Source organism: Anoplopoma fimbria, chromosome 11 (assembly GCF_027596085.1).
Source record: "Anoplopoma fimbria isolate UVic2021 breed Golden Eagle Sablefish chromosome 11, Afim_UVic_2022, whole genome shotgun sequence".
Taxonomy (NCBI): domain Eukaryota; kingdom Metazoa; phylum Chordata; class Actinopteri; order Perciformes; family Anoplopomatidae; genus Anoplopoma; species Anoplopoma fimbria.
The window spans coordinates 20,535,086-20,562,436 of record NC_072459.1 but is presented as its reverse complement, the minus strand read 5'-3'; the positions used below and the strand labels follow the sequence as shown (position 1 = coordinate 20,562,436).

Sequence of the window (27,351 nt, the reverse complement as noted above, 5' to 3'; positions counted from 1 at the left end):
TGCTTCATCAAACTTTGAGTGTTCAGTAGCCATACATGGACTTCTCATTATTTATAGACCACATTTCTTTTTCTTCTTCAAGACTGACAATGTTGAGCAAATGATCATTCTGCTACCTATTAATTATGTCAGGTGTATACAGTACTGTGAATTATATCTTTACTGTCTTTACCATCACCACTCAGCCACATTGTTTTACACAAAAAGACGATTTTACATTTGATTAAGTATAATCTAAAGGCTGACTCCATAGTTTTAGACTTGGTGTTTGACACCTTTAGGCCAACACAAAAATAAAGAGTTTATTCACATTATTATTAAACATGTCTATAGCACAATGCCGTTCAAAACAGCATTTATCATTAGTATATATCAAAATGAAAATTATAAAACCCCTTTTTCTGTTCTGAGTCCTTCCTACCTTCGTGGGAACTATTTTCTTAACAGCATAGAACTACAAGACCCATCATGCAACCCGATGCAACACACTTCCGGGTCACGGGGTTAAAAAGCTGAAATGTTTTGGTTTAGAAGTCTTCCCCAGTTTTAGCCAGTTCATTTGGAACAAGGACTGTTATTTATGTCACTTAACCCTCGCTGGTGGCAGGAGAGATGGATGCTTCACACAGACACCGCTCCCTTTATAAAGGAACAACTCCGCCATGGAAAGACACGTACCGACAGGTGAGAAATACACCTATCTAATGCTAGCATGTCAGGGCTGCTTCTTGCCAGTTTAACACCCTTCTTACGTGTTTCTTAGCGCTGTGTGGACAGGCTAAAAAACAGCCGGTCGAGGCTGCTGGACAGATATCGCCAGACGGGAGAGAGCCCGCAGCGAGGCGGCTCTGGGGCCTCCATCATCGTCCAGGAGGTGATGGAGGAGGAGTGGACCGCCCTGCAGTCCGAGGGCCGCAGACTGCCTTCGCTGTGGGGGCCAGAGGGCATGGCAGAGGTCGGTTAGTCTTAGTCTATACTGTCCTCCTGGGTCTCTGGGACTGTCTCTGTGTTACACTAAGCTCTGTTAGGTTTCTGGTCCCAGACAGAGCTAACCTCTACCACTGCCCCTTTTCATTAAAGCTTTTTTTAAGCTTGTCATGAAGGCCAGCAGTGTGCTGGGGTGTCCATTGGATACGGTGGAGGTGGTGGTGGTGGGAGACAGGAGGGTGATGGCCAAGCTGTCATCCCTGATGAACAACACCTCCCACCCCATGCAGGACACCCTGGCAGCTCTGTGCAGCTCCTTCAGCCACCGGCTGCTTCACCCCCGGTGTGTGAAGGAGAGGTACCGCAGGTCCTTCCTTCCTGCTGCTGTCAGGCTGCACAACCAGCTCTGCTCCCAGCAGACCACATGACACATGACAATAATAACATGACAATAAAAACCTGTGCAATACATTACACATTACACTGTGCAATAATAGTTAAAAAAGTTAAAAATAGTTGAAATAGTTGTTGTTTTTTTTCTCTGTCTGTAAATATAATATTTCAGTTATTGTTGTTTTTTCTACTGTTTTTTTTATTGCTTATTTATAATACTTGTTTTATTTTATTTTTATTTTTTATTTTTTAGCTTGTCTTCTTCTACTATGTCTCTTGTGTGCACTTTACTCTACGCTGTTGTAAGCCTGCAAATTTCCCCGCTGCGGGACTAATAAAGGATTATCTTATCTCTTATCTTATCTTAAAACAGAATTTCAAAATAAGGCTCTCCTCACATGAAATCAGTATGTTAAGAGTTTTTATAACCAGGAGGAGGTCTGCTGTCTTTCCTTTTTTGTGCAGATGTTCAGTGTCATGAAGGAGTATGATGAGCTGGCAGTACTGGAAGAAATCCAACAGGAGCTTGTGTCTCATGGTAATACTTTTACGTTTATTTATTTTTTCAATCCAAACTCCTGACTGTAGATAAACGAACAAATGTCCACTAAAACAGATGGAAATACCACGGATCAAAGTGATTATACACTTGCTGTAGGGTTAAGACGGATCTGACGACGCACTGTAAAAAGAGGAAACCTGTTGATTTTGTGTATTCTTTTCATTGTGCCACAGAAATGTCTATTATTGAAGAGTATGAGAGGAACCTGCAGTTTGAGCAGCAGTACATATCGTCTGTTGTGGAGGGGATGGAGGACGCATATATTATTTGCCCCATATGTCACATGTGAGTCTTAGAAACGGTGTATAGTTTCCCATATTTATATTTAAAGTTGCACAAACACAATCTAAACCAGTCGCAGTCAGCATGTCTTAATTTTGATTAGTTTTTCCAGCTGCACTAAGTTATTTCATAAGTTGTAGAGGCAAACGTATAGAAATTCTGGCTTAATCCAGGAGTCATTTTATAACAACACATGTTTTATGGTTCATGGTTTGCATGCTTCTTCTCTCTCATAGGAACAATTTGAACATCAACAGCCATTTCATCTCCTGCCCCTGTGGACTGTACATTAACACAAAGGTGTGTTTGTTACACTCTGTATTATTAGATAAGAACACCTGTCACTCATATCTCACATAACTCAGACAAATCTGAACACACACAGACATATATTACAGATTTTTTTCGATATAAAAGTAATCCAGCGATGGCTGTCTGTACATCCATGAATGCACTGCAAATAGGATCTGCTAATAGCTAATTCGGCCTACTTTTAATAAATAAACATTACACTTCCCATTTACGTCTGTAGTTTTAAAACTTAAAGCAGGTTAATCCCCCAAACAGGACAAAAACGTTGCTAAATCGAAAAAGTCCCATAAACGTGATTCTGAATCCATTTATACACAGTTATCTGTATTGGAAATCTGAAGACGCAAAAAAAATTAAGAAACATGTTTTCATTGCTGAGTAGCCCCAACGTATTTGGAAAATAACAATAAATGTGATGCCTTGGTAAAGGTGTGGCTACTCAGCTAAAAGTCTGTAAAGAAAAGGAAGAGAGAACCGAGCAGAAAAGCTAACGGTTCAAGTGAGTAAATGATAAATGAATTTGCTTTTAATGCTGCAACGATCTTCACATTTTGTCTACAGAACCAGAACATCACCCCCGATGTCCTGCAGAGTCTCCTGGAGTCGAGGGTGTCGGAGCACATGGAGGACTGTCCCCATAACCCCGTTTTCTCTGTATCGCCCAACACAGACTGCTCTCCCAACCTGATGATAAGCTGCAAGGTAGGACACAGTCTTAAGTTTCAGGAAGTCATCACCAAAAACAAATGTGTTGCTGTAGCTGGAAGCCTCAAATACTTAACAGAGGCCTTTAGTTTCCTTTATTATTGTTTATGTACTGGCATGTTGCCCACATATTTTCTCTGCTATTTGACTGACCCAGTTTCCCTCACGGAAAAATAACAATAACAGTAACAGATAACAATAACAGAAGTATCACTTGTGACGGATGGATTCTATGCCGTCTCAACTTAACTGTTGTTTTCTGTACTTTCAGGTTTGTGACTACCTTTCCATTGTCCTTTGAAAGCAGAAGAGGCTGTTATGAGTGACTTAACTTGTTACATTTGATTTTTATTGTTTTGTTCTCTCTGTATAGTTTTTGAAATAAAGATTATTTTTATTATATTTAATGTGTTTATGTTCTTCATTGTTCTCTATGCTACCCAATTTCTGGAGTCCGGCCTGTAACTCCACCATTTTCAAATTGTCCCCTCGTTACAGTCTCCACCTATTTGACTGTGATTCAACCTTCCATCCCCAAAATGCAAAGCTTATTTTGCAGTGCACACTAAGATAGAGATGGGGGGGGAAAACACCCAAAACATTTATTTATATCAATCTGGTGCAACATTTCCCTGTACTTGCTTGGGCTTCTTTGGCTCAACAGGGTTTCACACAAATACTATGGGATTGGAGGTACATTCTTCTGCAGCTACAAAATCCACTCCGTCAAGAATGCATCCACATTTTTTTCTGTCAGATCAAATGGTGTTACTAGCATACGTTTATGGCTACTTGAGATTGATTTGATAACCTGCATGTTATTATACAGCATAGTAAACACACAGATGAGGACAATGAACGTCACCCGTGGGTTTTATCCTGGTATGCTAACATGATTTATTATGGTTGAATTTTCAAACCGCTTTAATATTCAGTTTATTGTCATCCTTAAAATTATGAAATAATATAATAGTTTTATACCGTGTACCGTGGTATTTCTGAGGCAGTTATTGGACGGTCAAGAAATCATGACAACCTTGATAATTCCCGGCTGATTGATTCAATAATTTACATAAAACGTTGATTACTCTACATAATCATAAGATATAAAGGATATATAATGTATTGTAGGAGCAGTCAAATGTTTTTTTTTGGAAGTGCCAGCACTTCTTGCCATGCAGTACTCCTCCATCGCCGCTAGAGGGCGGCATTGTCCCGACCGTGTGAACGAGCTGACCGGAAAACAACTAGGCAGAGCGGACTTCGGAGCGGAGGCAGGCAGAGGAAAGATGGCAGCCGCGGCAGTGGCTGAGTTTCAGAGAGCACAGTCTCTTCTTGGAACAGACCGGAATGCCTCGATCGATATCTTACATTCTATAGGTAAATATCATCGGCGCAACGCGGCACTGCAAAGGGTTTAATCACACGCTGAAACACGGAAGCTGTACACCTTTCCATCAGACGTGGAGCAGCCGAGTTAGCTAGCTATGATGTTAGCCGGCTAGCTGCTAAGCTAAGAGCAGCTAGCTAGCCCAGCGACGGCCGTCTCCTTTCTCTCGTTGCTTGTGCAGTGAGTCAGCAGCAGCGGGCTAGCCGGCTAGCGACACACCGGCTAGCTTATCCGACGAGCTAACGTTAGCTACCTCCGACTCATTCATTTGACTGTAACTTGCGTGACAGCGGGCTAGCGGACGTTAGCATGCAGCCAGCGTCGTTAGCAGCTATTACTCGCCTTGTCAGATGTCAGGCCGACATGGGGATTAATGTGGAGCTTTATGCTACATGCCACATGCTTTAGTTTATGCTTACGCACCATATGATGCTATATGTTGCTTTTTAATGCGTAGTTGTGTCGCTGTCATTATCGTTTATTATTTAATATGACAGCTCTTATTGTATCAGCCCAGCTAATGTATTGACTGCCTGCCACTCAACCTATCCATGGTATGAATTGACTGAGAAGTAGTGTCTAGAGACAGAAGGACAGAGTGGAACCTGGTGATTCATGTCAAATACGGATCCGATTACATCATCATTGTATGTGCGTGTGTTGTAGTGAAGCGGGACATCCAGGAGAGCGATGAGGAGGCGGTGCGTGTGAAAGAGCAGAGCATCCTGGAGCTGGGCGGGCTGCTGGCCAAGACGGGACAGGCTGCAGGTAAGGAGCCTGATGTTTACAACCTGTTTGATCTGGGCTCACACTGAGCTTGACTTATATCACGGTGTATCACTACAGTTTTCCAACAGTCAAACCACGTGGGTAAGCTCCTGACTCCAAAGTTGCTGAGGGTTTGACCATCTTTTGTCCAGATTTGGATTTTTCTACTAGCAAATATTGGCATGTCTTTTAATATTATTATTATTTTTTTGCCGTCAAGAAATAGTTTTTTAAGGGATCATCACTTGACATTTGTGAAATAGTGACTAATGTCTCTTGTGACTAGATCTGATGATGTTATCAAATTGTTAAAAAGGTGCAGTCAGCAATTCTTATCAAACATACACTTGTCAAATTCAGCGAATAGCTCCTCATGGTCCGCTAGTTGTCCGTTTTGTATGCAGAAATACGAGGAGTCAACGTAGTACTAGACCAAGAATGTTTTTCAAAGGATATCTCTGAGGAATTTGTTCTTAAGTCTAGGTTTAGATATAATCCCTGTCAACCAGCTGTAAGATGTCCAAGGATCTTTTTATGATCTCTCAGCATTATTTTTATTAAACAAAAACAACAAACAAACCACAACGCTGTGGGAAGTTTGAGTAGCCTAAAATCAAAGGTGTGTTCCTGCCTCGCATTTGGATCGGTGGAAATGCTGCACTGAATTAAGTGGCACTAAACACCTTCTGTTTAAGGGTGACTTAAACAGAACCCTTAACTCTTTCCCCAGTAACTAAATAGCGGCCAATTTGGAATCAGGAGTGTTTTTGCGTTCACTAGCCACTGTGGCAGATTATCCATTTTCTATTTGTTCATACTTGTGTGCTGTACTTCTTTCTCTTCCTCCCACTATGTCTCTGCTCAGAGCTTGGGGGTCTGCTGAAATATGTGCGCCCCTTCCTCAACTCCATCTCCAAGGCCAAGGCAGCCCGGCTGGTCCGCTCCTTGCTGGACCTGTTCCTGGACATGGAGGCCGCCACGGGCCAGGAGGTGGAGCTCTGCCTGGAGTGCATCGAGTGGGCCAAGGAGGAAAAAAGGACCTTTCTCAGACAGGCGCTAGAGGTGAGAGTTTTGGTGGTGTCGCAGAGCTGGAGCTCTGCTTTTCTGGTTTGTTTAGGGTGAGGGAGAACAGGCCATTCATACTCAAGATATGGCAACAGATAACTGCACCAAGATTACTGAAATTGTGGGTCTGTGGCCCATTGTTGCCCCTGGACCAGCAACCCAGACAGACAGGCCAGCTCTCGCATTAGGATCGACGTGTTTAACTGAAAAAATCTTCTTTATTTCACCAATTGACCCTTAGCCGAGTCCCGCCCCTAGATCGCAGACTGGCCAATCATAGCGTAGCATCAGCCAGCTCTGACCGGAGTGCACATCATTAACTAGCGTCATGCTACTTTAGCTACTGAGGGTATACTGAGTGTGTACACATGCTGCTTTGCTTTTTAATGATTGTAACAGTAAATCAAGGTCTTTACAGGAACAGTGTTGTTCCTTAATTTCACCGTCTTCTGTCTCGATCGCCAGGTGATGTGGTGGTTCACTTTAACACTGTGATCTGTAGCTTTAACTTGTATCTTCTGATGAATCAGTTTGACATCCTGGATTTATCCTTCAAACACTTATTGTAGACCCTTCTGTCTGCTTCTCTCTAAAATTGCTTTTTATTTTTTTTCCCCAAAAATGTGATGATATTACTTTAGGGAGTGCAGTTAGTGACAGTGTGGGCTCCATTGTAGCTTAGCGAAGGGTCAATTGTGCGGTTTTTGGGAATAGCTAGCTAGCTAGCTAGGAAAACGCTGCGAACATGGGAGACAAGCGTTGCTTTCCAACATCACCAAAACAAAATCCACAGCCTTTCTAAGAGAAGCTCCCACCTTCATTGAATCGTCTGGTCAGGAGGAAATGCTATAAGAATCCCTTTGTTGGTTAAACGGACATGATAGTATTTGTGCATCCCTGGGATACTGTTACCAGCGCAGTGGGTTTAATCAGCAGCTGGACTTGATACAGTGAACAAACGGCTCCAAACTTGGCCCAAACATGTAGATTCAAGAAAAAAATGAGCTAGACTATCTAATTGCAAGCCGACATGTTTAATGTCATCTCGTTTATGTACTTAAGGAAGCATTATTTGCTATATTTAATACTATATATTTTTTCTTGCCATTGGTTGAATAGGGTCAAAAGTGAGTAAGAACACTACAATTTTTAATGAATGCAGTGTTTTATTAGTCTGATGTGCTCTGGGTCTTTGACAATGTTTGGGTAGTTTAAAAACACTTTTATTTTTTTACAATTAACCCACTAGTCAACATGTCCGATAATTGATTAAGGACATTCCTTGAAAGATAAGCATCGTTCGTTTTCAGGTTTAAAGAAAGCTCAACATGTTGCAAACTTGGAGTGTGACGAACACTTGTAGCGGTGTGCTGCATATTTTATTATACAGACCCATAAACAGACAAGTTGTCAAAATAGGGCCCTGAAATTGTGTGTTTTTTCTCCTCAGGCTCGTCTGATCTCACTGTACTTCGACACAAAATGCTACCAGGAAGCACTACAACTTGGTGAGTGTCGGATCTCCTGGAGTAGTTGTCTTTGCCTTGAGAATTAGAGACAGTTTGGAGGACAAAAGTAACCTTGTCTTTTAAACTTTAATAAAGGGGGAATGGAGGATGTTTGCTTGAGGTGCTTTTGTGTTTTTTTTAGTTCGTTTTTCGCTACCAAAAACTTAAGTGTGCTCCCTGAAAGCAGTGCGTTGACTCTCAAACGTCCCTTCCGCAGGCACCAAGTTGCTGCAGGAGCTGAAGAAGATGGACGACAAGGCCCTGCTGGTGGAGGTGCAGCTGCTGGAGAGCAAGACGTACCACGCGCTGAGCAACCTGCCCAAGGCCCGCGCCGCCCTCACCTCCGCCCGGACGACCGCCAACGCCATCTACTGCCCGCCTAAACTACAGGCGGCTTTAGACATGCAGTCAGGTACAAGGCGGAGCAAACATCTGTTGTTAGGGTTCTGTTACAGTTAATGAGGGTGGGGGGAAGAAAATGCATGTAACATGTGACTTGTGTTTGTTTCCAGGGATCATTCACGCAGCGGAGGACAAGGACTGGAAGACAGCTTACTCCTACTTCTACGAGGCGTTCGAGGGCTATGACTCCATCGACAGCCCCCGAGCCATCACATCCCTCAAATACATGCTGCTCTGCAAAATCATGCTCAAGTTGTAAGTGATATATTAATCAAATACACTGCATCAGGACCACATCTTCACAGTTTGCAGCCATTATTCACAGACTATTTTGTTTAAAAAGATTAAATGTAAGAAGTAGGACTTCCCAGAATGGGTCTTTTTTTGTTGTCCTGTTGTGTCTGATGCGTATTGTTTCTGTTTCAGGCCAGAGGATGTCCAGTCCCTCATCAGTGGCAAACTAGCTCTGCGGCACGCTGGCAGACAGGTAGCATTTTAACATTCCTCAGAAATTTCAATTCTAATTTGAACCATTTAAAAAAATAAATTAAAAAACACCCCAGAACGACAATTGTCCGATGTGTGAGGCCTTTTGTCCTGTTTTACCAGCAACTATAGCACTAGATAAAGCTACACATATGTAAATGTGTCCAGGGTGCGTTCAGTGGTTGGTAAAACATTCTCTTTCTAAGCACCCTGGGAATGGAATGAGCTGCACCACATCCTCACCTTAGAAGGTCTCCTTTCTTGGAATACTTTTGAAAGGTCTTTTGCAAAGTGTCCTGAGGGAAACATGTTGCTGTTTTACATAACTGTTCAGGCAGAGTGTGTGTTATGAATATCGCTGGTATGACTCCGATGCCTCACTTCTTTTACTATTTCCCTTGTCTTGCTTTTATGTATCACAATTGTCCTAGCATGTGAAATAGTTTTTTTTTGTTAAACTTGCTTGCCGTCTTTACCGGAACTCCCTGGAAGAAGAGATCTTGAAGTTCAATGGGACCTTTCTAGTTATGTATAGGATAAAGGAAATAAATAAGAACAGTATTTTGTGTGCTCTAAAATGAAGGTGCACATGTTAGCGTGTTAGTGCTAACTGTCTACAGCTACAGTTATCGCCAAGGCCAGGAGCACATCATTATCCAAATATGTAAATTTAAAAACCTGCTCCTGAGCAACACAACCCACTGTGAAATATTTCCCCTCCGTGGAATCCTTCCAGCGCTGGATGCTCTGAGAGCTTGAGCTAAATTTAGCAGCTCTGTCCTGCCCTGTATCGACTTTGGGGAAGTTTGCACTGACCCAGACTGCTTCTCACCTGGGATATGCAGCTTTAGCCTCTTTTTTTTTCATCATGTGCATAACCATCAAGTGCATATCGACACCCTTTTATTTACAGGGTTTTGGTTTTAGAACCAGTCAGCTGGAAACTGAGATGATGTTTTGCTACAGAAGATGACACCTGCCAGGCACAATTGTAGTTCCAGCAGGCAAAATCAATGGTTGCCGGCCAGGAATGAGATAGTGCCTTGTCTACCTTTGTCTGAAACCACGTACATTTAAAAAATGTAGAATCGGCCACTGTGTTGACTGCATAATGAGCCATCAGAGAACAAAAAAGCTCCACACATGTAGCAACAGTAACTAAGGGGGCAGAGCGTAGAGAAAGTCATTGAAAGTTAGATTTCATTTGAGTAGGTGGATGGCTGTTATTGGATATAGTGGGGGGGGTTTTTCTTTACATTTTTATGTTGTACGTGCCCATAACATTTTCTTTATATTCTATTCCTGCAGACAGACTCACTGAAATGTGTGGCACAAGCCAGCAAGAACCGGTCGCTGGCAGACTTTGAAAAGGTTTGACTCTGTCTGTTGACTTTTTTTGAGGCTGTTAACTATTTAAATGTTTCTTAACAACATTATGACTGAAACTCACTGTTTCCCCAAGGCACTTACAGAGTACAAAGCAGAGCTGAGGGATGACCCCATCATCAGCGACCACCTGACCAGTCTGTACGACAACCTGCTGGAGCAGAACCTCATCCGGGTCATCGAACCTTTCTCCAGGGTCCAGGTGAGCCTCTCAACATCTGTCCCTGTTCAAGCATAGCTAGCAGACGGATACAGAACCGTATCCAGGATATATAGAGGCTTTGTACAGTGCCAGACAAATTTCAATCAGACAAATTTACAAGATAAAGTAAAGGTGCGTCTCAATAAATTAGAATATCATGGAAAAGTTTGTTTATTTTGATAATTCAATTCAAAAAGTGAAACTCATATATTATATAGATTCATTACACACAGAGTGAAATATTTCAAGCGTTTATTTCTTTTAATTTTGATGATACAGCTAATGAAAACCCAAAATTCAGTATCTCTCATCTTCCTCTTGACAATGCCCCATAGATTCTCTATGGGGTTCAGGTCAGGCGAGTTTGCTGGCCAATCAAGCACAGTGATACCACGGTCATTAAACCAGGTATTGGTACTTTTGGCAGTGTGGGCAGGTGCCAAGTCCTGCTGGAAAATGAAATCAGCATCTCCATAAAGCTTGTCAGCGGGAGGAAGCATGAAGTGCTCTTAAAATTTCCTGGTAGACGGCTGCGTTGACTCTGGACTTGATAAAACACAGCGGACCAACACCAGCAGATGACATGGCTCCCCAAATCATCACTGACAGTGGAAACTTCACACTGGACTTCAAACAACTTGGATTCTGTGCCTCTCCACTCTTCCTCCTTGATTTCCAAATGAAATGCAAAATTTACTTTCATCTGAAAAGAGGACCACTTTGGACCACTGAGCAACAGTCCAGTCCTTTTTCTCCTTAGCCCAGGTAAGACGCTTCTGACGTTGTCTCTGGTTCAGGAGTGGCTTGACACGAGGAATGCGACAGTTGTAGCCCGAGTCCTGGATACGTCTGTGCGTGGTGGCTCTTGATGCACTGACTCCAGCCTCAGTCCACTCCTTGTGAATCTCCCCCAAATTATTGAATGACCGTTGCTTCACAATCCTCTCAAGGCTGCGGTTATCCCTGTTGCTTGTGCACCTTTTTCTACCACACTTTTTCCTTCCACTCAACTTTCTATGAATATGCTTGGATACAGCACTCTGTGAACAGCCAGCGTCTTTAGCAATGACCTTTTGTGGCTTACCCTCCTTGTGGAGGTCAATGACTGTCTTCTGGACAACTGTCAAGTCAGCAGTCTTCCCCATGATTGTGTAGCCTACTGAACCAGCCTGAGAGACCATTTAAAGGTTCAGGAAACCTTTGCAGGTGTTTTGGGTTAATTAGCTGATTAGAGTGGGACATCGTGAGTCTACAATATTTAACTTTTTCACAATATTCTAATTTTCTGAGACACTGAATTTTGGGTTTTCATTAGCTGTAAGCCATAATCATCAAAATTAAAAGAAATAAACGCTTGAAATATTTCCCTCTGTGTGTAATGAATCTATATAAATAAATTTAATAATAATTAAAATAAAATGTCATGTCAATGGCACCTTTAGAAATATATTTACTGAGAAAAATGGTGACGTGTTCAATATATTTTGTGTGTGTGTGTGTGTGTGTGTGTGTGTGTGTGTGTGTGTGTGTGTGTGTGTGTGTGTGTGTGTGTGTGTGTGTGTGTGTGTGTGTGTGTGTGTGTGTGTATATTGTTTCTCCAAAGCAATAAATAAAAGTTGACTCATGGTCTCTGTTAACAAAAATCATCATGTTTGTGACATTCTTATGTAAACTAACACGCATGTAAACACAACCAGCAATGTTGAGGTCAGTAAAAAAAGATTAAGGTCATCTCCATAATATGTTGAATGAAAAGCCCATAAACATAAAAATGATTGAGGTCCATATATCGTACGATAAGTCAATAAAGTAATTATTGTGACCTAGAAATAATCAATGTTTTGGTATTGGTTGTTAAACTTGCATCATATTCCACAATGGTTCATTAAGACTAAATATACTCAGTAAATATAAGTAAGTACAATTAGTATATAAATATACTTGTAGTAAACTAATTTAAGTGTCTTTAATCATTATGTTCGTCCTTCTTCTCTCCGACAGATCGCACACATTTCTTCCCTCATCAAACTATCCGAGGTATGGTTTTTCGCTGATCTTCATCAATGTTTCCATTGTAGACTTTCATTCTAATTCAACAGTTGGCTGTTTTTAAGAGCTCCACAATAAAAGTACCCACAGTCATGTTGCGTGTGCTTTGCAGGGAGACGTGGAGAGGAAACTATCACAGATGATCCTGGACGAGAAGTTTCACGGTATGTGTCTGCAGCTCTTCTAAGTATACTCCACATGCAGGTAGATAAATATTAGTTATTATTTCCTCTGTGTGTTTTTTTGCAGTAGTTCCCTGCAGATGAGTCCAGTTTACTCCCACTTTATGTTGCAGTTATTCCGTGTTACCAGAGTTCATAATGCTTAGTTTATTTTCTATCAGGTTGAATCATTAACGGCCTTCTCTCTCTGTCATTACCCCTTAACCCGACAAGGTATTTTGGACCAAGGCGAGGGTGTTCTGATCGTCTTTGACGAGCCGGCGGTGGACAAGACGTACGAGGCAGCCCTGGAGACCATCCAGAACATGAGCAAGGTGGTGGACTCGCTCTACAACAAAGCCAAGAAGCTATCATAAGGTCAGCACCGATAGAACTGATAACATGGGGGTCCTCCCATGCGTGATAATTCAATAATATGACAGTAATCGTGCATGGAATGGATTACATAGTGAGGTTATAGTTTTCATAAAAACATTTTACCTCTAAATATCCGCTATTGATAGATCATTAAGATGAGACTTATTTGCCATTTCTCTCTATACATTATCATGCGGATAAGAAATACTAACATGTGGGGTATATTTGCCAAAACTATCAAAATATAATTGGTTTCATGTTAAAAAATGAATTAAAATGAGGATAAGGCGGGTTATGTTCAATGTTTTACCTTATTGTCAACAATTAACCATGAAAAGACAGAAAAAAGCAATTAACACACAAACCACATCTGTGCAAACTGATTTTATCAAAAACCTTAGGAAACTGCTAGTGAAACAAGCAAAATTGAACATAATTTTAATACAATTAAGTTATCCAAGTTTTCGAGATAGCGTCACTGGCATTTAAGGTCGGGTACTTTTAACATTTAAACCAGTACCTGTTAGTGGAATTCAGCACTTTACTCTCTTTTTTTATTAATAGAAATGTAAAAATAATTGCAAAACAGTAGTCCTCCAAACTTCTCAATTCCAACCTTGACATAAAAATAAAACCCGTCGCTACAACCTCAGGTCTGTCACATAGTGTGAGAACGCAGTGGAACCACGTGTCGCCCTGGCCTACAAATATCGCAGGGAGCGAGTCGAGTTTCTAAAAAGTGGAACCACAGTTTCGACAGCTTCCGCCTCGCTGTTTCCGATCTGCTGCCAGGGAGACGTGATGTGTTCCCTGTGATGGCTCGGAGGCCAGTCTCAGTCTGAAGATTCTAATTATATTACTGTACAGACCTGAGAGTAGTATCAGTCTGTTCTTCTAACTCTTGGTAAGAAAGATGTAGTTTTCCCTCTAGAGACGCTGACAATAAGGTAAATATAACACTGGCCTTATGCTTTAAAACCTTTGTCACAGTTTGGTGAAATAAATGTCTTCTCCCCTCAGAGAGCGAAACCATCGGTCCTCCCGCCGGGAGCAACGCGGGCCAGTCAGGACCGCTCTAGCTGCTCGCTCACGTCGGCCCCGGGAGGGAGGAGGGACGGAGAGGACGAGGAGAGTACAAAGACTGCAAACGAACCCAGAGAGCAAATAAAAACCAGCCGACCAAACCGAAGACCAACCCCGATGGACCGCTCCTCCTAGTCCTCCCTCGCCTCTCTGCTCTCCCCCCCTCCTGTCTCTCTTCCACTCCCAATCTGATCGGGGTTGATCCGACACGACGTGGACAAATTCAGGCACTGTGCCCCCCCTCTTTCTGCTCTTCTCCCACCTGTACTGTATGTAAAATTTGGACCCCCTCCCCACTTATTTTTTTCTTCACGTTTCTCTCTGCACTGGCCATCAGGGAATCTTGTAATATAACAATAAAGAAAACGTATACAGTACTTATACATACATGTATTATATATGAAAAACCAGAGTGTAAAAGGGGTTAAACGCCGGTTGGTTGGTGTCTCTCACCTACCAGTTCTCTGCCAACTGGCCCTGAGACTAAATATTTGAATTCCTCTGATGGCACACAGGTGACCAAGAGAATGGTTTTGAATACCAGTGGCCATCAGAAACCCTCCCCTTCTCCTTCCATCATTACTCTGACCTTTAACACCCCCCCATAACAAACCCACTCACAAGGCATTCTGGGATTCTTGGACCACACAGGGAATTTTCTCTCCCGTCCACTGGGGACCACGCCACGAGGAGAAAAGGACAATAATAAACCCCACATTTTTTCCCCCCGCCTCCTGCACTCCCCCACTTCCTGTTTGTATATAACATTGCCAAGCTCTTCTGTTCACCCGAGGCCTAATGTATTCACACATGTCCTCTTGTTTTTTTGTTTTTTTTTAAACAATGCGTAAGGACAGAATAAACCTCTCCTCTGAGAGCTCGGCCGGTCACACAAAGTGCTTTTGACGTGACCGGAGAGGGAACTCTGCGTTCTGGGACGCAACGTCGGTCATGCAGCGGCAGAAGAAGAAGAAGAAGAAGAAGACGTGGGTTTCACTGAAGAAAATCAAGCTGTACATTTTTTGGGAACTTAATTTTGCAAGGACTTGAGGGTTTACCATATATGACATAGAGAAAGACAAATGCTAATAATAAAAAAAATGAAACCTGCAAGTTTTAGGTTCCTGGAAATGAAACTGTGTTACAGGTTTTTTCCTGAAGCAATATGATTCAAATGTATTTCCTTTAACTTATGTCCAGTTATACTACCGACTTTAAACCAGCAATTTCAAACCAGAAGATTGTGGAGTAGCTCAACTAATTTAGAAATAACTTAAATAACAATTTGATTAAAAAAGAATCTGCATATTGAGAATGCATGAAAACTAGTTAGCAAGCAAACAAGTCTCAACAGTAAGCTTAGAGTAAGGGATAAATGGTTACTTAAAGGGGAACTACACCCGTTTTCAATTGCTATATGTTATTCCTGTGGTTTAAAAAAGTCCCAAAATATAAATTAACTCTCCCAAATCCAAACACTAGAGCGCTGAAACTCAAATTTGTGATGTCATCGGGTATAAAGTGTGGAGTTGCACCACAGACGATGAATAGGGAAAGATGTTATAGGTGACACTGAGAGCACACAAGGGAAAATGTTGTGTTTCACAACTGAGAACGCTGCAATAGAATTAAGAAAATAAACATTAAAAGTCTCCCATTCATTGTCTATGGAGCAGCCCAGCACTTTATACTCAATGACATCACAAGTTCGAGACTTCCCCTTCTGATTTATGGCTTAGAGAGAGAGCAGCTCATGTTCACAAATACCGACTGAACTTTCCTCGGCCACAGGAAATAACATATTTTTTTGCAATTATATAATCAGTTTATTACATTTTTATTTAATAATGGGCGGCTGTGGCGTAGTGGAGAGCAAGGTAGTTCTCCAATCAGAGGGTTGGTGGTTCGATACCCGGTTCGATGTGTCCTTGGGCAAGACACTTAACCCCAAGTTGCTCCTGAAGGCTTGCCATCGGTGTGGACTGGATGATGAATGTTAGTTAGAGTCTGATGGTGGCACCTTGATGGTAGCCTGTCATCAGTGTGTGAATGGGTGAATGATATGTAATATACTACTGACTGTAAGTCGCTTTGGATAAAAGCGTCTGCTAAATGACTGTAATGTAATGTAATGTAATAACATCCCCCTTTGGAAATGAACACATTTGGGGCACTTGGGGAACCACTGCCTTGGACAAAATTATTTATACATTACAAAATACACTAGTAGGCTTATAACTTTTTTTTTATTTCGGTAAGATTTATTTTCAAAATATATATTTTTTTTACCAGTGTATTTAAAGCACCTGGAATCTCGTTTTGTTGCCACCACTTTACCTAAAGATCGGCAGAACTCCTCTCAGTTAAAGTCTCAACAGCGACATCATGTGGTGAGACAAGGTCACGTCACTTTACTAAAGTAAACTAAAACTTCCAGGCTCCAACCTTTAACCAGTTTTTGTTGCATAAAATGCATTTTTACATATTGTTGCAGTTCTCAGTATTTCTATCGGCATCAAGAAAGTTTCCCTTTCATCAAATGAATAATTGAAAAGTGCAAATGTTAATGAAAGGTGCACAATATCTCCATCCTGAGCTGCTGTGTCCTCATATGCATGTTTACTGTAGGCTATGCTTATGGTGGGTGGTTTGTCTTCCCCGGGGGCCCAAGTCAACACGTGTAAAGTCCTCCTTTTTTTTTTGTAAGTAAATCTTAATTAACTGTAAACAACTCCCAACATGTGTCTGTATCTGCATGTGAATGGAGAGGCAGCCAGTGCGTAAACACTCCTGATCTCAGCTCCATTTGGTAACAGAGTCTTGATCTGCTCTCCTGCTCACTGTCTCCCTGTTGTTATAAGTCATCGAGACAAACCCGAGGTTATGAAACGCTGCCTGGAGGACTGTCTTGCCAGCTCCGACTCAGAAGAAAGAACGGACGACTTCACTGAGGAGGTGGTTCTGCGGGGAGGAGAAGGATCGGAGCCAGACAGGCGACAGTCAGAGCCAGTCTTGGCCTCCAGGCAGAGGGCGGGCTCAGCCAATGAGAAGGAGACATCCACCCCCCCCCCCCCACCCACCCCCCCCTTCTCCTTCTGTCCTGCCCCGGCTCGGCTCGGCTCGGCTCGGCGCGCCCTGTAATTAGGAGCTCTAGTTTGGGTTGGGCGCCGCCACGGTGGACAGCCCTGGCTGCTGCTGCTGCGTCAAGGGGAGTTTGGGAAACGCCAGCTCCGGACTGAGAGGACATCTAGTGAAGAGAGCGAGGACCTCACACGCGTATATATAAAAAAAAAAAAATCATCATAATAATCATAATCATCAAACATGAACGGGCAGTCCTCACCTGTCTTCGAGGAGAAGAAGCCGTCCCTCCCCATCATGGCTGGTGGGAGCTCCATCTCGGCTACCAAGGACTCCCCGACCCTGCCGGAGTCCTCGTCCACGGACATGGGCTTCTACAGTGGGCAGAGCGGGCTCCAGGACTTCTACCCTCCGCAGCAGCAGCAGCAGCAGCAGCAGTACCCGGCGCAACACGTGAACCCGTACGCGTACCACCACCACCACCACCACCACTACAACCTACACGGCATGTCTGCTGGCGGCGGATACCCGGTCGGCAAGGCGGAGTACCCGTACCCTCACTCTGCCTACAGGGAGCACGCGGCGCTGCAGGACGGTGAGTTTAAAAAAAAGACTACAAAAGTTCCACATCTCCACTGTGTTAGCTGTTAACATCGAGTCATTTCAAAGAACTGGTTTTAAACCATCTCCATCTTTGTCCATGAACGTACCCCCCTCCTCCCCCCTGAGGCTAATCCATGGTAAGGTGCTCCAGTCTCGCCACATAAACCCAATAATTACGCATGGCTTTTTTACGCACGGACAAAATGTTTCCACTGCGTCTTAAAACTATCTTCCTCGCTTCTTTATACATATTTATGGGAGCATTGGAAATCATGCTCTCATAATCTTGAGCTTCTAAATCTCCATCAGATCATCCGTGGAGTCAGAGTTGCAGTGAAGTTATGGTGTTATGTCATTCAGAGGGGAGACCTTGAGCTTAAACCCTGGCACAGTGTTTTCCTTTTAAAACATACATAAGTCACATATGTCTTATAAGAATTTGTATATATATTTTTTTTCTGCTATATTGTAGTTTTTTCAGAACTATATGTAAAATAATTTCAGGGTTCCACAAACACTACATGTAGTTCTTACAGCCAGGTGAAGTTAGTGCTCTCTTCCTGCTACCTAAGTCCAAGTGTGCCGGGAAAATACAACATACCTGTGTGGCTCAAAGTTTCAGAGGAAAGTACAGAAGGAGGAGGGGGGGAGCTGACCATGGGCGAAAAGAAAAGGAAACAGGAGATCATTCCTGGCCAGATAAAGGTTCAGCCTGCAGGACCATAGTTTGTATGGGGGTAAAAAAGAAAAGGGACCTCTTGACTTGTTTTGTGTCTCGTTGTCGTTCGCAGTCAATGTAAACTCACCTGCTCTTTGAACTTCCTTCAGATTTCAATTTTTGATAGGAAGATCAGCCGAAAGGTCTTTGGATGGAAGCCATGGCCTAGTTCTAGCCGGGGACTTTTAAACTTCACCTCCCATTAGGAATGAAGAAGTAATTAATTAACAGATTGCTTATGTGCACACACCGAAACATTTCCTCCACACGAGTAAACTAACAACAACATTAAAGACAATCAGTTGGAACTTTCAAGCCTGGAAGATGTCTGCTCTGTTCCAACCACGGATTGGAGAAAACAAACTCAACAGACTGGTGTGCTGTTTTTTTTTTTAAAATTCCAGTTGGGAGTTGACTCCTGGAAACGGCCCGGGGGACTTTGGCCCACAGCCACGCACCTCAGGTGTCACGACATGTCAGTCAGCCTTGGCCTTTGAATCATCCGACAAGCGCAGGCTCCTTATTATGCCATTGCCTGTGGGCGCGCCCACGCAAATAAATAACAAACAAATGCACGGAAGAAGAAAAAGTGACAAATTAAATTCGTAGATAAACTGAATTGCCTGATTGATCATACAAATATATAAAAATAATAATCATAAATACATGTTCCAAACAAGACAATTGGTTAAATATGAATGGATGGAAGAAAAACTACAACAAACAGCACAGGGGCGTAGCCAGAACTTCAGGAATACTGACGTGAAAGCCCCCTCAATAATAAATGAATTGTTCTAGTAACAATACTTCCTGTAATTTCATTTCCGAACAGAAAACCTCAAATTCAAACTCCTGGATGTGGAAACCTTTATGCTTCTTATGGTCCAATAGTATTCCAATTTCAATATTTTAAGTGTTAAAACACTGGATCAGCCTTTAAATGACCCATTATGTCTACGTTTTTTAAAACACCTTCAGGTTGCGAAAAAATTCAGCACCAAGAAACGGAATACATTACCACAGTATCCTAAATTGTAATATTCACTAATACAGTAAAGAAAAGTCTCTATTGAATATGAATAAATGTACGGTCATTAGTAATAACTACTTGCAAACTATACCAAAATGTTGACTAATTAACTATATAGTAAAGTATTAGTATGGTATGTAAAAAAAAATCATAGTATGGTATGTCCTAAAACGTCATAGAAGTGTATGTCTTAAAAGGTTTTTAAAAAAAATTACAGTCTAGTGTGTCAAATAAATTAATAGTAAAATATTTCGAAAGAAGTAATAGTATAGTATGTCAAAAAACATCATAGAAGAGTATGTCGAAAAAAAGTAATAAAATACTCATAGTATAGTATGTCGAAAAGAGTCATAATAAAGTCATACTTTAGTATGCAGAAAAATGAAATACAGTCATGTTACAGTATATCAGAAAAACCAACTAAATTAGTAGGTGTAATTGCATAAATATATGAAATGTACAATACTGCATTGCTTTTGCTATATAGATTAAATAAATAAAAAGTTTTAAAACCTGTTTTTAAATGTGTTGTTTCTCCTTTTAAATTGAAACAAAAATAAATGTGTCCATCAAATGCAAACAAATGTTATTTGAGTAAGGTTGGCTGTATATCTGTAAGAGGATAAAAAAAATAAAAAAAATTGGTTACGAGAATAACAGCACAAGCGAGGAGAGATGTATACAAGCAGGGCTCCGGGCTACATGAAAAGCACCTATAAATCTCTGTCTCCCTCCCCGGCTGTGGGAGACACTCAGACCAAAATTACAAGTTCAGAGGGCTGCCGGAATTTCTTTGAAACTTCGGGGTTGTAGCGGCCGTGGCTATTTCTGTGCTACAACTTCTTTTGGACAAACTGCCATGCGAGTTTATTTCATTGTCTGGAGAAAAAAGACTGGAGAAAACTCTCAAGCAGGTTGTGTTTCAGAGGAAGTTGACAGCATCGTGATGTTTTGGATCTTAAGGTTCCACAAAGACATGAAAACTTCTTACAGGAGAGTTGCAGGAATATGACATGGAGTTTTATTCTTTCCTTTCTACAGTGAAAGAGGAACCAGACGTGGAGGTTCGGATGGTCAACGGGAAGCCCAAGAAGGTGCGCAAGCCCCGGACCATCTACTCCAGCTACCAGCTGGCAGTGCTGCAGAGGAGATTCCAGACGGCTCAGTACCTGGCCCTGCCGGAGCGGGCCGAGCTGGCCGCACAGCTGGGCCTCACACAGACACAGGTGAGGCCCAAAGTCATAAATGAATGAAAAGAAAGCATGATCTCTTACACAATAACAGGCATAGACACTGCAAACAGGTTTAAATATCCTAAAATGTAAATGTTTTTGCATGTGAGATTTTGAAATTGGGACTCACGGTTAAGTTGAAGCCCTCAAAAGTATGTGAAAGAGCCGCACGCTGTGGACTTTTCATTTCCAGTTTAGATGTCAGATTGTTAGTAAGCAATGAAAGTGGCTGAACCATCACTTGAAGCATCAAAGATGAAAGATAATTAAATGTCAGTTGAAATTTAAATCTCTGTGGAATTTAAGACGCCATGTGTGCTGTAGTTTAAGTGCATTAAAATAGTCGATAGTTATTGGTATGAAAGGATTGATAGCACTTGAAATGTTGATAGTTAAAAAAGTTAATCAAGTTAAAGAAAGTAAGTAAGTTAAAGAAAGCAATAGTTGATTTTTAGAAGTTGAAGTTTAGTTTAGTTGAAGTAGGACTGGGGGGGGGGGGGGGGTTCTGATTAGAGGGCGCTAACATTCTTTTATTTCCAAGGGTCAACTCGTTCTCAGAATTGGCCTCGCAAGATTAGGGCTGAGGTAGATTTGCCATTTTCAACCATGAAATGCCGATTTTTATAAATATGGCTAGAAATGTCAATATTAACACCAGCATTGATGTGTTTTTAATGGAAGTACAGTTAAATAATTTAGTGTATAACTTAACAAAACTTGTTTAAGCTATACCAGGCTACTAAAATAACAATGAACAAAATCCCGTAAGAATAAAATTGAGATAATATTAATAGGATCTCTAAAAATATGAATACATTTGCCAGACAGTGACCCTTGTGCGTTGTTTATGTTGTCAGTCTTGTGTATGCAGTCATACTTTCGCTGCCTTAATGATTTACTACCGCATGAATTATCCTCTTGACTTGCTGTGTGGGTTGTTTTATCACGGCTGCTGTAAATCATTGTTCAGGATAATGCTGGGGCTGCAGACACAAGCTCTAAGAAAAACAAAGGCATGAGCCACACAACTTCAAACGTATGTTTGTTATGTCATCTGATCTTTTGCTCTTGTGGATTACATGTTGTTTATACAAATGACAGCATTACAATAGCTCGCAGTGTACCATAATATTACATTTAAAGGAGCTGTAATAATTTAGTCTATGACATCAACTCTGCTGGCAAGAAACAGTTCTTAGATAATGTATTGTGTTGCATGAAAGCTGGTTGAGGGGTAGTTTTGATTAAAGAACTAAACAAAAAAAAAAGTAGGCCAACAACATGGATTAATATTGCACCTGCTAGTGGATAGCAATTTAATAAAGCAGGCCAAGAGAACATGCATTTAAAGCTGCCGTTCTTGGTGTTAGTGGATCAAAGCTAAAAAGACCTTATAACATGGCCCTTGTGTTGGCAAAAAAAGTGCCTATTCATAATCCTGCTGAATGTAAATCCATTATTAATTCTCTTTTTAGCTTTGTGTTTGGTCTCCTCCACCTCCTGAGGTAATTCTCCACTATGTTGCCACCAGCTAGATGCAGTCTTTTGCCTGTCTGCTGTTTGGTGCTGGGCAGTAAGTGCGTCTACCACTGCTTTTTCGACTGAAATCAGCTGCCTGCTGAAACCAAAACAATGAGCTAAAAGATGCCAAAAAGGTCAAAAACGAAAAAAGGAGCTAAAAACAATGATAGTGTGGCTTTAAAGTTGCTCTAATCATGAATTTTTCATTCAAAATGGTTCCCTTCAGCTCAAAAGATTAATTTAGCATTTTTCAGCTCATTGTTTTGGTTTAATGACCCACGAATTTACTGTTTTGGTTCAGTCTTACCTGAGCTCTCACAGTACGTTATATCCAGCCTCGCCAGGCAGCTGTTTTCAGTAGAAAAAAAAAACATAGTTGGAGAGTAAGCAGTGCCAGATTTCTCCCTTAAATTGTTCGTGGAGACCAAACCAGAGCTAACACAAACGTGAATATTTCAATTAACATTGCTTTGAGTTTTTTCTTTAATTTCTTAAATGTGACCTCAATATTTGATGCTCTTTCTTCCAGGTCAAAATTTGGTTCCAGAACCGGCGCTCCAAGTTCAAGAAGCTCTACAAGAATGGAGAGTTTCCGCTCGGGGAAATTCCTCTTGAGCAAAGTCCGGAAGCCAGCGATTCCATGGCCTGCAACTCTCCTGCGTCCCCAGCTGTGTGGGAAAACAGCAACGGTAACAACACCAACAACAACAACGACAGCAGCAGCAGCAACAGCAACAACAACAACACAAGCAGCGGCAGCGGCATCAAGAACAATGCAATAATGGATCCCACCGCCAGAGGGCAGGGACCCTATCAGCCTCCCGTGGATCCCTCGCCTGCCTGCATGGGAGACTTCACGCACCAGAACTGGTACCAGCAGCAGGGTGCGCATTTAGGTCTGCAACAGTCGGGCCCGACGCACCACGCACCATCTACGGCGCCGTCGGCCACACAGAGTCTGGGAGCCGTCTACTGACGCTGAAACATGGACAGTTTGACTGGAGCCCTACACTCGAACACCTGTGGGGGTTTTTATTTTTTGGGGGATGATTCGAAACACCTAACAGTGATCATCCCACATGAGTCATGACTGTAAAAACCAGACACACATGTTGTCACACAGGCTGTTCTACAGTAAATGTGGATTGAAAGGAAGTGCTGGCCTCAGTTGACCTGTTCTTCTCAGCTTTGAAGTTTTTGAACTCATATGAACTCCTGGAGATTGGCGGGTGATGTGGCCTTTTTCAGTGATGAGACTGATTATCTTATTTGAAACCACTGATAATACAATATTAATATTTGAAATATGACCATATTTATGCCAGAAAAACCATTTCTTCTTCTGGAAAGGGACTCTGACATAGCATTTTCCCTCTAAAATGGAATACTACTGAGTCAGCAAATTAAGCCCACCACACGGCAAAAAAAATATGAAATGACTCAGCACTTTTACTCTGGTTCCCTCGTCTTGAAGTCAATGTTTTTTTTTAACAGGGTTTTTGGTTAGACGCCTGAGATAAGATTTTCAACTTGTTCTACGACATAAAATATGTCGGTAACCCACTCCTGAGTGCGTATCATAAACGTTTGTTTGCTACAGAGCTTATTTTAAGGCTTTAATCCAATATCCAACCCGAAAAATTCTGTTGTCTTTTTTGTCGAGGGAACCGGTGCGACGCTAACTTCCTGGTTGGCCTACGAAATACGTCCTACCTGCTGCACTCTATAGAACAATAGGGGATGATTTACTTCTGTAGCTCCGGCACATTTTACCTGCCATTCACAAAGTACTGTCCAAATAATGTTTGCGTCCATATATATATTTTTTTGGTCAAAAGAGTTTTATTTCCTAAAAACCCACCTGTAGCAGATAAAAGTAAAAATTAAAAACAAAATTAGAAAAAATGCAACAATAGTTGAGAATGTCGGGTTGTATGAAGCCTTTTGTGGCTCTAGATGGAGCGATGTGAAAGCTGGTAAATTGCCTCCAGTGATGTCACTCGAGGCATTGTCGGTTGGATCTATAGGTTTTAAATTGAACAGATCTGGGGTTGTGGCGTTCGAAAGGAGTTAGCTCTCCAGACCTCTGTAGCCGGATATTCATCTCTGCTGGAATCGAGAGGCAACATTAGCAGCTACTATAGCATATCATACCCGAATCTGTCTGACATGTAGGCACCATGTTTTGACAAGGAAAAAGAATATGTGGAATTAAAACAACAATATCTGTGGTTCTGCTGTTTCAATTCAGATTTTTTAAAACTGTCCATCGTGAGTCCGACATTGTGTGTGCAATGCTGAAATGGGTGAGTACTCTTTTAAGTGCCTTTAAAGCTCAGAGGTGTTGGCACTACTGCAAAAAAAACACCCCATTGCTGATGCCTTCTAATACAGGAAAAAGTTGCATGGAGTAACAAATTAAAGGTACATATTTAACCAGAGAGAAGTACAAAATGTGATGTAAATGTTATCCTGTTATCCAGCACTGTCCGTCCTTTTTTGTTCAGAATATGGGTTATATCTTCAAATATTAGACCAAACTGTAAAAAAAACTGTCGTGCACAAGCTGCAGTTCAGGCAATGAGAAAGAATGAGAATTTTGCTGCCTGTGCAGCTTATTATCTTAGCTTATACTAGGGATCTGCCCGTAATTTATGTTTAATTGATTTATGTTCAGTGTCTCACTTTGCATTTCCCATTTTGAAAAAGAATGGCCAAAATTGAAGCCGCGTAGGCCAAGACATCCCAAGTTTTATCCCTTAGTATGAGTCAAGCTCCTAAAATAATGAATCCTACAACCCCCATAATGCAAAATAATGTAGCGTCTTTCATTAGACTCCCTCCCTTGCTTGAAGTTGAAATGCAGGCTTTCTGTTTTGAATTTTGAAATCTACAACCCTAAACCAAGTTAACCCTGATGACATCACTATGACATCATCAGGGTAATTTGACAAAGCTCCTCCTGAGCCACAGAAGCCATTATAAAACTGCTTTCACAGGCTGAGCGGTGCTCTTCTTTATGATAAGTAAACTGATTGTCGTGGGTGAAAAACTACAAGGCCTTGAACTCTTATAAAAAAACAATCAAGAGCAAAAGTAGCAGCGAGTTGGTGCTAAAGCATAGAAAAGGGGGTTTATATTCTATTAAGACATGTGCTGTACTCAGGTTTTTTATTTATAGTGTCAACTGTAGAGCAAAAGTGACACAGCAGTTTGTGCCTTGTGAGATTTTTGCTTTTTTTCAGAATATGAGTTAAAAAAAATAAAATGTCTGTTTGAATCAGTTACAAGTGTATTATTTTCAGCGTGTAGCTACGTGTGCAGAACACACACACACACACACACACACACACACACACACACACACACACACACACACACACACACACACACACACACACACACACACACACAAACACACAAAAGCGTTGAAAGTGTGCTGACGGGGCTTTGCTGGTCTGCCTGTTAGAGTGAGTCAGACAATAGATACAGGTTGCACCCATCTATATATTATAGACACAAACACATACTCTCACAGACACACACACACACACACACACACACACACACACACACACACACACACACACACACACACATACAGAGTGCGTGTAAAGGAGGTTGTGGGAGGTGACAGTGCAGCAGACACTCTGGAGTCTCTGGATACTAATAACACAGAGAGAGACGGGTGTACACTGCTTTCATGTGGCACACAGTTGGAGAGGGGAGGAGTGTGTGTGTGTGTGTGTGTGTGTGTGTGTGTGTGTGTGTGTGTGTGTGTGTGTGTGTGTGTGTGTGTGTGTGTGTGTGTGTGTGTGTGCGTGCAACAAACAAACTGCACTCCAGGCTCTCAACCAGCCAAACCCACAGGTTAGCCAACAAAAAGAGGGCGTGATGAGGAGGAAAAGCATAGAGGACACTTGCAAACTTATCTGCGTTAAACAACGTGATGTAAAACTACGCTGCATAAAATGAAGCTGTGTAAAACAACACAGCGTAAAACAACACAGCGTAAAACAACACAGCGTAAAACAACGTTAAGTTAAACAAAAAAACTAAAAACAAAGTAACTTAAATCAAATTACGTAAAACAACATCACGTAATGCAAGGTATCGTAAATTGTGTAAAGTCACTGTTTACATTTGGTTTCACATTTGACACAGACAGTGGTCTCCTTGGTAAAAGTCCTGTGTTTGCCCCACCCACACTTAGTAGACTTTACTGCTTGGTTTACGCGTTATTATACCACGTACTTTACAATAACTGTTGCACAACATACTACGTCAATCTCTCTACCCAATGCTTTTTGTGCTACGTCACTTGCTGTGCTATGCCACTTAGCTGACCGATGCAAAAACGTCCCATTCAGCGTATCCGTAAGTTGCAGACAAGCACAACGCCAAACAAAAATCTTGCCGACTGGCTTGCAGATAGAACATCCTTAGAATATGCCTGGTTCAGCATTACGGGAAAATTGTGATCAAATAAAAATGTGCCTGCAGTAAGCAAGACAGTGTTTGGGAGTTCTTCTCATCGTTTTCAAGATTGCATCTTCTTCCGACGCATCTGTCACAGAGCCAGATGTGCAGAATTTCTTTTTTTCTCAAAATACAAGTTGTCACCTGACGGACATTCGTTGAGGGATGCATTTTGACCCAGCAGATGAGTATTGTATTAAATGTATGCTATTGAAAGTGAAGTATTGAAATGGACTGCAGATGATTTAAGTTTGAGCAACTACTCTTTTATACAAAATCATCTTCTAGATGTGTGTGTTGTTAATTTCTCCATAAACAGGACTGTAGAATGATGCAATGAATTACAAAAAAGTGACTTTCAGTATGGAAGGGCAAAGCGACTACGTTATCATATCTTGCTCAACTGTACCCACGAGTGTGCAGGGTGTGGACCCCAAACCACAGATCCACCGGGACACCTTCCGAGTTTGTTTAGGCTCTTACCTTCCTGTGCTGAGCCCTCAGCTTCCAGGTGTCACAGAGGAATGTATCTGAACATCACAGGGAGACAGACGGAGAAGGCAAACAGGTACTTGTAGCGACTTGTTGACTGGTTCTCCAAAGGGAAAAAAAACAGTTTTTACCAAAG

The 27,351-nt window shown here is 41.7% G+C and overlaps 3 protein-coding genes across 3 annotated transcripts; all 3 read left to right on the top strand.

The window, feature by feature from the left end:
• The first annotated feature begins 489 nt into the window (after positions 1 to 489).
• On the top strand, positions 490 to 3,546 carry rpain (RPA interacting protein). The gene is made up of 7 exons (XM_054607902.1): positions 490 to 684; positions 764 to 955; positions 1,786 to 1,858; positions 2,056 to 2,167; positions 2,401 to 2,464; positions 3,038 to 3,178; positions 3,453 to 3,546. Exons 1-7 carry the CDS (start codon positions 613 to 615, stop codon positions 3,480 to 3,482), a joined length of 684 nt encoding a protein of 227 aa, XP_054463877.1. The 5' UTR covers positions 490 to 612; the 3' UTR covers positions 3,483 to 3,546.
• An 887-nt stretch (positions 3,547 to 4,433) lies between these two features.
• LOC129098184 (26S proteasome non-ATPase regulatory subunit 11A) lies at positions 4,434 to 15,206 on the top strand. Its single transcript, XM_054607170.1, has 13 exons — positions 4,434 to 4,561; positions 5,238 to 5,339; positions 6,205 to 6,401; positions 7,855 to 7,912; positions 8,130 to 8,324; positions 8,425 to 8,569; positions 8,741 to 8,801; positions 10,109 to 10,171; positions 10,263 to 10,388; positions 12,390 to 12,425; positions 12,550 to 12,601; positions 12,833 to 12,976; positions 13,997 to 15,206. Exons 1-12 carry the CDS (start codon positions 4,471 to 4,473, stop codon positions 12,973 to 12,975), a joined length of 1,269 nt encoding a protein of 422 aa, XP_054463145.1. The 5' UTR covers positions 4,434 to 4,470; the 3' UTR covers position 12,976; positions 13,997 to 15,206.
• A 2,024-nt stretch (positions 15,207 to 17,230) lies between these two features.
• LOC129099004 (homeobox protein Dlx3b-like) lies at positions 17,231 to 23,220 on the top strand. The gene is made up of 3 exons (XM_054608154.1): positions 17,231 to 17,735; positions 20,533 to 20,717; positions 22,774 to 23,220. Exons 1-3 carry the CDS (start codon positions 17,384 to 17,386, stop codon positions 23,218 to 23,220), a joined length of 984 nt encoding a protein of 327 aa, XP_054464129.1. The 5' UTR covers positions 17,231 to 17,383.
• The last annotated feature ends 4,131 nt before the right edge of the window (positions 23,221 to 27,351 follow it).

Coding starts and splice junctions, on each gene's coding strand:
- LOC129098184 (XM_054607170.1), top strand. CDS start 4,471: ATGGCAGCCGCGGCAGTGGCTGAGTTTCAGAGAGCACAGTCTCTTCTT. Junction 5,340..6,204: donor CAAGACGGGACAGGCTGCAG/GTAAGGAGCCTG, acceptor GTCTCTGCTCAG/AGCTTGGGGGTCTGCTGAAA. Junction 6,402..7,854: donor TTCTCAGACAGGCGCTAGAG/GTGAGAGTTTTG, acceptor TTTTCTCCTCAG/GCTCGTCTGATCTCACTGTA.
- LOC129099004 (XM_054608154.1), top strand. CDS start 17,384: ATGAACGGGCAGTCCTCACCTGTCTTCGAGGAGAAGAAGCCGTCCCTC. Junction 17,736..20,532: donor GCACGCGGCGCTGCAGGACG/GTGAGTTTAAAA, acceptor TCCTTTCTACAG/TGAAAGAGGAACCAGACGTG. Junction 20,718..22,773: donor TGGGCCTCACACAGACACAG/GTGAGGCCCAAA, acceptor TCTTTCTTCCAG/GTCAAAATTTGGTTCCAGAA.
- rpain (XM_054607902.1), top strand. CDS start 613: ATGGATGCTTCACACAGACACCGCTCCCTTTATAAAGGAACAACTCCG. Junction 685..763: donor GGAAAGACACGTACCGACAG/GTGAGAAATACA, acceptor CGTGTTTCTTAG/CGCTGTGTGGACAGGCTAAA. Junction 2,168..2,400: donor ATTTGCCCCATATGTCACAT/GTGAGTCTTAGA, acceptor TCTCTCTCATAG/GAACAATTTGAACATCAACA.